The sequence below is a fragment of the Lissotriton vulgaris genome, chromosome 1_2 (assembly GCF_964263255.1).
Source record: "Lissotriton vulgaris chromosome 1_2, aLisVul1.2, whole genome shotgun sequence".
NCBI lineage: Eukaryota > Metazoa > Chordata > Amphibia > Caudata > Salamandridae > Lissotriton > Lissotriton vulgaris.
Window position 1 is genome coordinate 174,721,266 of NC_141686.1, and position 12,293 is coordinate 174,733,558.

Sequence of the window (12,293 nt, forward strand, 5' to 3'; positions counted from 1 at the left end):
CAACATAAAGCTTAACCTCCACGTTGCTGATTTTAATAATGCCTTTAATTGGTAAGAAGAAAGTAAAAACAAAGAAGATTCTTCCAATTGCAACAAAGAGACCGCCTTTCTAAAGTTTTTTACGATTGGAGAAAGTTCTTTTAAAGGACCCAATAATTCCTTTTGAATGAAATGTCTTAACGTGGAGGGTTCGCATTTAGCTAGATAGAAAACCCATCTGACTATCCCAGCTAGTCCTTGGACCCAGCTACTTCTTAAGCTGAACTCAAGCCTAAGTGAGGCCACAGAACAGGCGGAATTAACAGAGGATAGTTGTTGCAAGAGTCTACCTTCAATAATGTGGAGAAAACCCCAATTACTCACATCAATAAGTTCAGTTCCATACAGTAATGAGGCGGGGATTTTTGCTCGAAAAGCTTCTAGCAGGTAGGGAAAGTGACGTTTTCCTGTGGCTTTATAAAGAGCATTTAGACCCTTGCCCTGTGTCAGAGCCTTGCGCATATTATTCTCAATATGGGCCTTGTCACTCATATTACCACAAATTATTTTCCCCAAAAATAGGTATGAATTTACAATTGCTAACTTTTGGCCACCTAATGTCCATACGAAACTCCCATGAGCAGGTTTTTTCTTCCCCGACATGCACATAACTTTACTTTTGGAGATGTTTATCTGAAGAAAGTGCGACTCTGCGAAAATATGTAATGCCTGTAAACGCTTGTTCAACCCTTTCGGTGTCAAATCTAACAACAAAATGTCATCGGCATACATTAAACACACAATAGCTTTATCCCCCAATACAGGAGCAATTCCGCTGCTCAAAGTTATAACTTGAGGGAGATCATGAACATAAAGGGAGAACAATAATGGTGCCAACAAGCAGCCCTGTTTGAGTCCGTTGGCCGAGGGAATGGATTCTGACAAACCTCTTTCTCCTCCCAACAATATTCTGCACCAGGTATCCGTATGGAGATCTCGAATTAAATCTAACAGTAAAGGTGGGATGCCTAAAGACAATAGTTTCCTCCACAGCAGGTGGCGGTCAACCTTATCAAATGCTGTGGAAAAATCTATGAAGGCAGCATATACCTTTCCACCCCGGACTCTGATGTATTTGTCCATAATCACTTGTAAAGCTGTTAGATTATCCATAGTGCCATGTCCTTTACGGAAACCCGTTTGTTCAAAGGGGAGAATATTGTTCTGATCTACCCATTCAGATAATAGTTTCAAAAGGCATTTGGCAAAAACCTTTCCAACGGCATCCAGAAGGGCAATCTGGCGATAATTTTGAGGCAGAAGTCGATCACCCTTCTTGAAAAGGGGAACCAAAATACTCCCCTTCCAAGATGGGAGAACAGCCCTATTCAAAAAGCAGCGAGCAAATACAGGGAATACAATTTTACTCCACTTTGTGCTACTCTGCTTTAAGACAGAGATAGGCAACTCATCTGGACCCATGGCCCCTGATGTACGCATTTCACAGATGGCCAAATCAATGGACTTTTCCGATGGGGGTTCTTCCTGAGCCAAATGCACCACGTTGTAACTTCCAGGCGTGGGACCTGATAAGTATCTCCACGTTGGGAGATCTGTGGAAGAGAGGTGCCATAGTTCAATTTGACCAGCTTCAGACCCAATACGAGTTGGCACCCACTGAGAAGTTTAGATATATACAGATAAGTCATGCATTGGGATCGGTTCTCCCGCCGGGCACCGAGGGACCGGAGGCCACCTCCTTAGAGGACAGACTCCTTACTGAGTATATGCCCAAAAAGGCGACCCCATTTACTTATTGTAAACTAGTTAATAACACTCCGGACCCAACACTGAAACTTAAGCACAGATGGTCTGCTGACCTGGGTGACATTGATGAGGGGGACGGGCAGACAGCGCTGTTGTCCCCACGGGAAGTGGCTATACCCTCGAGACTACGACTGGTGCAGCTGAAGATACTTCATCGCATGTACTACACTAGGGTCACCCTACACATCATTGGGAGGGCCACACACCACTTTTGCCTTAGAGGCTGCGGAGAGATGGGAAAATTTTTTCACACTATATGGCAATGCCCCCAGATTGCAGCATATTGGGCCAAAATCATGAGAACACTGTCACAGGTGGTGGAGGTGTTGGTTGTCCCTGAGCCGAAGTGTTGCCTACTGAACATGTGGGAGCCGAATGATCTTTCTCACTCTGCTCAAGACTGGGTGACGCTGGGAGTAATGTATGCCAAGCGGAATATTGCCAAACACTGGGGATCCGGGGAGGTACCGACACTTAAAGACTGGTGCATAGATTTGGATGCGGCTATGATGGCAGAGAGAATGGTGTACCTGCACCGTGGATGCCCCCTGAAAATGGGACAAAAAATGGGGTGCATGGGACAAATACAGAGGTTACCTATGTGATCCGCCCGTGCTTGATGGTGAAAGTGAATCTGTCCGAGGGATGGGGGGGGGGATGGGGGGGGGGGGGGGGAGAAGGGGCTCCAGAGAGGTGCCTACAGGGATAAATTTGATACATCTGACTTTGTTGATTTTTATATAGCGCGAACTAGACTCGAACCGAATCAGGTATCAGAGCGCTTTACATAGGACCAGTTACGTTACATGAGAACACAATTCATTTTAGGCACGGAGAGATTAAGTGATTTGCCCAGAATCACATGAGGTTTTGGCGTCGTTATGTTTTCAATAAAAACATTTTTTTTAAACCCATAAATAAAAGACATTGTCATTTACAATGCCAATAACTTAAACTACCGAAATGCGAGACCCGTTGCATTGAAAATGCTTGTAATTTACAACAATCCCTTCAAGACTACTTCCTTAATCGGGTACTTTGGCATGTATGCATCTGAGCCAGACACCCCTGCTATTCAAGGGTTTCCAGCTCATCGTGCCTCTTCCCTCTGTGGCCGCGATATGAAGGCTGAAGCCATGTGTCATACAGTGGCACCTTATAAGTTGGCAGCTGTGACGGGAAAAAGACAGAAGTTAGATTTGCAACCTTTAGAAAGCATCTGGGGCAGTACTTGATTACTGGGCAGTATCCGTAGCGGAAATGATTAGTAACCAGTGGTGATTCGGGCCATAAGTGTATATAGCGCTTACTAACCCTGACGAATCATTGTTAAACCACTTTGCAAAACGTGTATCTTCAAGGTGGCGAATCCAGCACAACGTTAACTACAAGAGCTGGTATATACTAAAACCCTCGATAATTTCAGCATCCAGCCCATAAATGTCGATTAAACCTACCCTGCACTCAAGCAACTGTGCTCTGGGGTCTGATTTGGATACTGCCGCTGGGGGTAAACAGTCAGTTCATTCCATAAAATGCATTGTAGTCTCTTGTAGAATAGTCGGAGTAGAAAACGCGCATAAAATATGCCGCAGACCCTAACAATACCATAACATCAGTGTATGCCAGGATGTACCACTTACAAATCTATTTATGCTTTTATAATAAAGTTATATTGAATTAAAAAAAAACACGATGGCTGAAATCTTCTGACTTTTGTTTACTGCCCTTTAACACCTTCTTTTATTTCTTTGCCCAGAGGTGCCCCCCACTGCATCAAGCTCATAAACGTCTAAAACACACAATCAATGACATAGAAGACGGACCCGGAATGCCAACATTCTGACGTTGCGTGCGTCGTACGTCACCTTCACGCGCCGAAAGAAGGGCGTGGCTAAAGTCGCGGATGGTGATAGTGGTTGGTGCAGGACTCGAAAAGGGGTTGCCATCCACAGCTTCAACCGACGTTATTTTGCGCCTGCGCGCCAAAGAGACCGCGAGCCGCGCCCCGAGAACGTATCAGCGGCGCGAGCCACCGCCGCGCGGACTGGGGCCCTGCGCCCTTCAGGAAGACAATGTTCCGATACGAGGTAAGCGCATGCGCGCAGCCGTTCATCTCCCGCGAGGGCGGGAAAGAAGGGGGGTGTGGCGTGTCTCTACGGCAACGACAGGGCTTAGATTGGCGGTATGGGGAAGTGCAGTAGTGGGATTTATGGGTTGACCATGGAGTGACTAAAAGAAGTAAAACAGTTTAAGAAAGAATCGGAAGTCTATAGAAGTTTCCTTGTGCACCTGCCTGTGTAACATTTTCATGACTTTGTGTGTGACATCTGTAGTTACGTTTATTACTATTGGAATGAATCAGTTGTGCACCCACGGCCCCCTGTCCTTCCTTGTGGAGATCGCTGGCTGGCTTGGCTTCTTAGCAATTCCGTCTGCAAATACTTTTGTATTATTCATTCCCGTGGTATTTACTCTGTGCAAAACATAAACTGTTTGTCTTCTCTCCCTTTACTTAACGTCTGATGAAGGTGTTCTTAATCTTTACTTCAGAAGTATCTGACACATCCTCTGCTATTTCCTTACTTTTTTTTATTTATAATTTGTAAGTGTTGATGGAAACTTTCCTAACTGCTGAAATATACTTTGAAATGTGTGTACAGGTCATTTACAAGCTATTTAAATGTTGAGTGTAAGGGAAACAAGCATTTGAAATGCAATAGGTCTCGCAGTTGAGCTATTGGCATTGTAAATGGCAATGCTTTTTATTTAGATGTTGGTTTTTAAAACATAAATAAAAGGCATTGTCATTTACAATGCCAATAGGTTAAACTCTCGCAAATGCGAGACATATTGCATTGCAAATGCTTGTTACACATGGAAATACTGTCTGGGCAAAAATTTCACCTCATTAGTACCACAGTCCTGCCAAGCGTCACGCAACAGGTGTGACACTCACGCATTTCAGTGCGGTGATCCGTATCACCGCACTGAAATGCATTGTCACGCATTTTGCCACCAGTGCCAGGCGCGCCACCAGCGGCTCCTGTGCCTGGACTCTCTTGTGCGGCTTGCTGAGCCTGTGTCCCGAAATAGTATCACTGGCGTGACACCATGGGGGCCTGGATAATCCGGATGTGCCGGCGGTGTGCAGTCACGTCCAGACTCGAGGAAGTAGGCAGAATCTAGCGCAGGCAGGAGACTCGGACTCACTCTCATGCCCCCATGGCCGTCCACCGTGTCGCAGCAAGACTAGAAAAATCCTGTCTGACCCCTCCCTCACAGCAATAGCATATCCAACACCCCCTTGGGACGTGGCTAAGATGCGGGCCACAACAAGTATGTAGCACAAGGCTCTTGCCTGCATCGCTATGCCGGCGCTTCGCACAACTAAGAGGTATAATCTGACACAGCTTTTTAGCGCAGCAAAGGTTCTTTTCCAGCGCACCTTTGGGTGTGGGGTGACCGTATTGATGGCCTCGGGCGCTGTGATCCATGTGCTTATCACATACCACAAGCTAAGCTCACATTTATGATCGGCAGGGAGTGTTTGTTTGGAGACCAGGGGTGTCCGTGCCCATAATCGCCACTCGGTGCAGAGCCTTGATGACTATTGCCCTCCAGTGCTGGACAAGTGAGTTGGGCCCAGCCGGACTTGCTCAACAGTGTTTGAAGCACCGACCCGGCTGACCGGACGAACCTTTGCCGCCCGACGAACAGAATGTGGTGTCTGTGCTGAAGTGGCTTTCATGCATGTCGTCCGCGTGAGTCCCCAGACTGGCCGCTGCTCGCTCTGAGTGACTGTCACGCAGACATTTATACATTTGATCAGTTATATTTTTAATTTAGAGAGCCGTGACATTCACACCTCAATCTGCTCACTGCGACTCTGCCCTCAACGGGACTGCGGGCACTATCGTTACTGGGGTTAAACTGACGCAGAGCTGGGTAACAAAAGAGACATGTGTTTATTGCGTATTCCCCTTGCACGTGATCTTTCTTATAAGGGCGACGCTTCTCTTTTCAGCGTTCTTAATGTCAAGAAGCAGAGCTGGTAATGAATATGCTGTTGATATTTCCCCGGGTTCCCAGTGGATCTAGAAGTAGAGGAGGGGAGGGGGGGGGGGGGGAAGGAAAGGGGGAGGCAATACACCCAAACATTACGGAAGAGGCCATTAAGAATGCAACGTCCAAACCGCCTTTTCAGGTGTTTGTTCAAAGGCCTGCAGTAAATATCAAACAACGTTCTCACTATCTGCATTAAAAACAGACAGAAGCAGTGCTAAGCACGCTGTGGCCTGTGGTTTTCCTTGCTATCAGTATGCATTCAGCGTGCCTCGCATATGTGGTGCCAGTGGCTGAAAATCACTCTCGTAATGTTGGCCCAGATCACACGTGCTGCGCCGCAATTGGTTCTTTAATGATGGTCCTTTCAACCCCCAAGATTAGCGTTCTAGATAACAATCAAACCTAAAATTCGGGACAACATAAGTGCCCCCACGATCTGACATATAGAACTAGTCATGCTTTCAGTTAACACCACTTTGACTTGCATTCTGAGACTTACAGTTTTGCTCTCCCTCATAAACTATGTTGATTTACCCGGGCGGCCCGCATATATTGCATGGGCGACCTGAGCGTTCAAGATCTAAAGGGTTGTTTGGTAAATGCCAGAGCTGGCAGGGGGTATCACGTGACATGGCATGACTTGGCCGCTCATTTACTCGCATGCATTACGCGGTCTCTAGCTGTACCCTTCCTTTTCAGCCCCAGTTAAATACAGTAGACTCCTGATGCTCCAACCCTTTAACTAGGATGCAATGTTTTTGTCCCAACTACTTGTCTACGAAATTACCGCTCAAAATATAAAAGCATGTTTTTTATGCACGGTTTTTCTGCATTAAATATTGATCTCTTTTGAGTACTAATATAATGATACTCAGTCAATTAAACTCAGAAAGAATCGAACTTCGTCAAAGTCTTTTCAACCGATTTGCTTTGCCAAAACGGTAGAGCAGCAGCAAAATAATAATAATAATTCAAAAACATTGTTATGATGTGATATCATCAAGGATGCTAGGGCGGCCCAGTGTTATGATGTATGCATTGCCTTTTTTTAAAATTTACGATCCCAAGATGGCGAGTGCCTCCTGAAGCAGTACATAAAAAAAAATGTAATTTCTGATACTTGTTTCCCTCGTCTTCATTGCTTAACTTTGCTCGCAAGAAAGTGTCACTCATAGTCGTTGAATGTCACTCATAATTGCACTGAAAGTATGAAAGTGTCACACATGAGCAATCTGCAACCTTGGCAGCTATGGTACCAGTGTAACAACCAAATGCATAACTAAGCAACTGAAAGATGACCAGCTAACATCTGTAAAGGGTCATTTAGTGTGTGAACAGATGTATATCGCCAAGTTTTCAGTAAGCTTGGATCCTTTTGAGTTAGAAACAATTTATCTACAGATAATGCGTCAGATTAGGGATAATTATGCAAAATAAAGCAGAAGCAGCAGACACAGGATCATGTAATTCCAGTGGCCCTCCCCATGACCTACTATTATATTTGAACTCTAAGTTTTTGATGGGCAAACTGGACCCTCCATACCTGTCCACTGGGAGCAACGTGATGAATCTATTGTGGACCCACCCCCCAGCCCCTACCCCCTCGGCTGCCAAAACATACTTTTGGAGACAGTTCCATTTAAAGATGCTGGAGTGTTTCTAAGGATCGTGAAGTGGATCTAAGGACGGTAGAGTGGCTCTAAGGGACGCATGATTTTTATTTTTTTTGGTAGGTATGGGGAGATTAGGTGATTTGAACAGAATCGCAGGATGTCGAGTCAACCCCAAGGCCCCTTGGTTTCCAGCACCAAAGTTGGCAGTTTTAGCTGTCAGACCACATCCTCTCCCAAGCTTTCTTCTTTTTCATTCCTGATTTTGTCTGCGCTCTGTGCAAGTTTTTGCAAAAGTAAATATAAAAAAGGGACAAAAATCCTGTCCTGCTGGGGCAAAGTCGCTATTGTTGAATATTTTTTATAAAGCTTGTCCAAGTTACACCCGATTTGGACCAATACACAGATGCAAGCATTAGAAACTATTATCATCAAGGAAATGTAAGTAAACAAATAATGTTTCTGTTGATCTGAACATGCATAGCAATCTTGCGCATACCAAACATTCGCCAGCTTTGCAAGGTGCAGAACAGAGCATAAGGGCTGACTCAGAGCGGGCACCATGGCAACATTAACAAGCTAACGCTACCGCAGTACACAACGAAGGTAATTGTAACACTACAGTGCCGCTCTACACCTACCCTAGCTGATCCCTACTTAAGCGTTCAACTGAGGCCCTTTGTATTTTTGCATCCACGGTCCGGCCACTTCCATCATACGTAGAGATAGAGACAACCTAAATCGAAAGTGCACATGCGTGCTGGTGCTCACCACAAGCAGGAATGTTCGTGTGTGGGGTAAATCACGGGAGTGTGTAACGGACCGTGATCGACGTCAGATCAGGCTAATTGAAACGTGAACCACGCTGAGCTGCAGCAGGCACCATGCTGAAGTTGCCGGCGCCCATACTGTTAGCGGACCCGCGCCATGAGTGTGCACATCAGCTTTCTCAAAGAGACGTTGTGAGCGTGCACATGGCATGTCCGGGCGCCGTCAGATGCGCACGCATATGGTGAGAGCAGGCGTTGTGATAACGCTGCAAGCCAAGCCGTACACTTGCACAGCTGATGTCTCCAAGAGCACGTTTACCCAAGCTGATGTCTTCAGTCTTTAAGAGGGTGTGCACCCATCATGTCCTGCTAAGCTAGGCGGCGACAATAGATCTTGCTTCCACGAGCAGCGCATGCGCTGCATCGCTAGGCGAGACCTAAACAGAAGAGTAGTGGTGAAGCTGGGATGGTGAACAGGAGAAAGGACGTAATGAACTACGTGATGTCAATGACCGACTGGGTTGTCACTGGTTACCATCACATAGAAGATGGTGGAGGGAATTTCTTTTTACTCGAAGTTATTTTACAGAGATGGGACTAAGAGAAAGGAAGGAAGGGTGCTAGGAAGCAGGCAGTAACATTAGTGATGCTGAGAGGATAATGGAACAGACAAAAGTTACAAGAATTTCCATCCGGGAGACTTTAGTTCTGCACAATATTTTTCTTGATATTTTTTGGCATGTTAAGGTTGAGACAGGGAGACCAGTCTCAAGTTGTGGTATGAAAGGTACAGTCCCTATGACCTGCTTCTTAGTGCTCACCAAGCAAATAACGTGTTCTTATAGAACCCTCACCTACATGCTAATCAAGTTGCAGGCTTCCTCATTGGGTACCTCTACCAGGTGGACTCAACCACACAGTGGGAGATGCTGTACACGGAGCTAGGTTGGGATGTTCCTGCTGAGCACTGGTGCATGTGTGACCTTTGATCCTAGCAAGCCCCCGTATCTGCTCCCTTGAGGCCTGGATAATCTACGTTGCCACGATTCATGATGTGGATAATCTGAGGTTGGAACAAATCACCCTGTATCATAGGGTTGGGTAACTATCTTTTGATCTTGCATGGAATGCGTGCAACTGCATAACTCCTGCTCAGTACAGTTGTACATGTTCAGATAACATCTGCACATCTTGTGAAGTAGATGAAACATGTTGACCTAGAATAGACAATGCCTCCTTGTGTCATGTCATGTTATGTTTTCAACCACCATGTTCCAGGGCCCATCTTATTAAAGAATTGGGTTAGGGTTCCCTGGAGAGATTTTTAATCTTTTCTGTCCTAAGATACCACCAAGAATATAGAAATGATCAGTTATGCCTCCAGCTGCCAGGCTGAGCCCATCTGATGGTGAGTCCCTCACCAGGTGAGGAACTAATGATGAAGCATGCCACATGATTAGCTTGTGGGTGAGGGTTCATTAAGAATACATGTTGTGTGCATGGTGAGCACTAAGGAGCAGGCCATTTTGACTGCTTGTTTTGGAAGACCCTCCATTTTTGGTTTATGTATATCAGTTTGGGGAAACTGAGGGCCATTCCCATATAAGTGTTCCCATTCCCTCTCATTGGGTTTAGTATGAATGTACAAGACCTATCATGTGGGAAAGGATTGAGGATAACAAAATGAAGCATTAAAAGGATGTGCCTAGTGAGGGTGTACAGCAGTTAACCTAGGCAAGAGAGCGAGCGCCAGGGCATTTGTTCAGGAGGATGGCAGCAGAGTGACTTTTGAGAATGCTTCAGAAATGCCTACGTTTGTATGGCTGGCTGCTGCATTGCCTGGGGCACATTCTTTAAGGGTAGTGACATTGACTCAAACACATGACTTGGGTTGCGGAGAGAACAAGCTGTATACATTAGGTTAATGGAGGTCTGACAGGCAGGGGAAAGAGGGTGTTAATGTCTCCACGGAGTACAGCAACTAGCAGAGAGAAAAAGGCGAGACCTATTGGCTATGCCAATGCTTGTTGTGGTAGAGGTCTGCCTTTCCGTGCATAGCGGTCATGGCATGGGCAGTAAAAAAATCATCCTTAAATGGGGTGCGCCTTTGAGGGGCTCTGTGGGGATCCTTTGCAGCGGGTGTTCTGCTGTGACTTTGGATTCTGACACCTGAAGCTGCGATTTAGATACTTGGTGGCTCCTCCACCTTTTATTCAGGCATTGAGGCCACAGATTTGAGGGGTGGGTGCTTGCTGTTATAAAGTGGGGCTTTCGCTCTGATTTAGTTAGTCCCCGGTGATGCAATGTGTGAGCACGGGTCTATGGACAGACATTGTACTGCATTTAATGCGCATGAGACATTGTGAGGAGCTTAAGGGAGACACAGTATGAGAAACGTGTAGCACATGGACAGACCATCCAGGAGCTTGATTAACATACACTGAAGTTGGTGAGGTACGTAAATACTTACAGGACCAGGTACGGCATGATCAGACGGAGGAGCCCTCACAGCTCTGGTGGAATGTACCCCCCATCATGCTGTCTCCTCCTCTGTTGGAGACAGGCGCCCGGAGGAGAATCTGCTCAGAGCGTACCCTGTGGTAATAGCTTGTACTAAATGAATATGGTGAATAGAACCCGAGCTCTTAACTTGGGCAGTAAAACGGAGGTCACAAGTAAGTGCCCCCAGACCCACCTGACAAGTTGAGTCATTACAGCCCTCTTTATGGGCGGTGTTCATTATTAAGAGCTTCCTTTGTGCTAACAAGGCAAGGGCTGAGTGTCTGTGTACGGCCAGAACGAGCTTCGAGATGGAACAGGACATTACAAAAAGTGGAATAAAATACCTCGTCAGTCATGTGTTTCAGGCAACCTCTAATTACTTATGGATTCATGCGCAGGTCGCCATGAAGGTTGTGCTTTTATTATGGGATAGGAGCACGAACCAAGCGTGCTGCCAGCGCAGCCTGGGCCGGGCTGCCATTGCTGGCAGATTCCGTGTCGGGGAGGTTTGAAAAGCGTTTTCTAGCGCCGGGCAGGGCTGGCAGACCAGCCTAAATCTTGCACTGGGCCTGCTATCGAATTGCAAGTCGATGTTCTATTTATCAAGTGTAAGCGAAGGACCAAGAGATGCAGCAGGGAGATGGAGAGGCGTGAAGGAGACTGGGGGAGGCGAAGGGCTGCTCTGGTTGAACTACGAGGGGCTGCATCTGTAGATGGGTGGTGTTGACATGACATCAAGGGTTGGATAGAGTGGGAAAGATAAAGAAAGGTGCAGGCGGTGGGCTCCCTCGACCGGTGTGGCTGAAAGGAGAGGGGAGAGGGAGAGAAGTCTGCTGGGAGAGGAGAGAAACAAGATCCAGACGGTTGGGAAAAAGGGTGAAATCTCACTGAAGGGAAAGGGAGAGACGAGGGTAGAAAGGGTGATTCTCGAAGAAGGGAAAGGGAGAGACGAAGGGAGACAGGATAAAACTTCACAGATGGTAAAGGCAGAGAGGATGAAACTCACAGAAGGAAGAGAGAAGGGAAGAAAGGATGAAACCTCACAGAAGGGAAAGGGAGAGACGAGGACAGAAAGGGTGAAACCTCACAGAAGTGAGAGAAAAGGGTAAAGGGAAAAGCATGAATAGACAAGCCCTCACCCAAAAAAGAAAAAAAAACACGCGGCGGCAAAAGTGAAAAAAATGTGGGGTCGTGATTGCGATCAAGCTTGCAGTGCGGGTGATGCGTGAGCAGCAGTAAGTGTGTGTGATCACTTTCGCGGCCAGTTTGATGTTCAGTGGCCGCGCGGCTCGCTGAGAACATCGCTGAGAACATCATCTTTAAACCCATCTAATCACTTCACTGACCCTCTACCTTTGCTCATATTCAAAGCGATCAAAGTTTGTATTCTGCCTCTATGGACCAAGATAGCAAACGCCTCACTACATCAAGGCACTATCCATGATTGCCTAAAAGTAGGGCAAGTAAGCCCCACTTTAAAAAAAACACAAGGCAGACTGCTCTGACCCTAATAACTTCTGGCCGATCTCCATCATCC

General features: G+C 46.4%; 1 protein-coding gene across 2 annotated transcripts in view; it reads left to right on the plus strand.

Moving 5' to 3' along the window:
- The first annotated feature begins 3,691 nt into the window (after positions 1 to 3,691).
- Positions 3,692 to 12,293, plus strand: part of PATL1 (PAT1 homolog 1, processing body mRNA decay factor) — a 168,989-nt gene continuing 160,387 nt past the window's right edge. The window contains exon 1 of one of the 2 annotated variants that reach the window (XM_086953075.1): positions 3,692 to 3,896. In XM_086953075.1, the coding sequence (XP_086809201.1) occupies positions 3,882 to 3,896 (15 nt within the window). In that variant the 5' untranslated portion in view covers positions 3,692 to 3,881. The remainder of the gene's footprint in view (positions 3,897 to 12,293) is intronic. The other variant, XM_086953077.1, reaches the window with a different exon arrangement.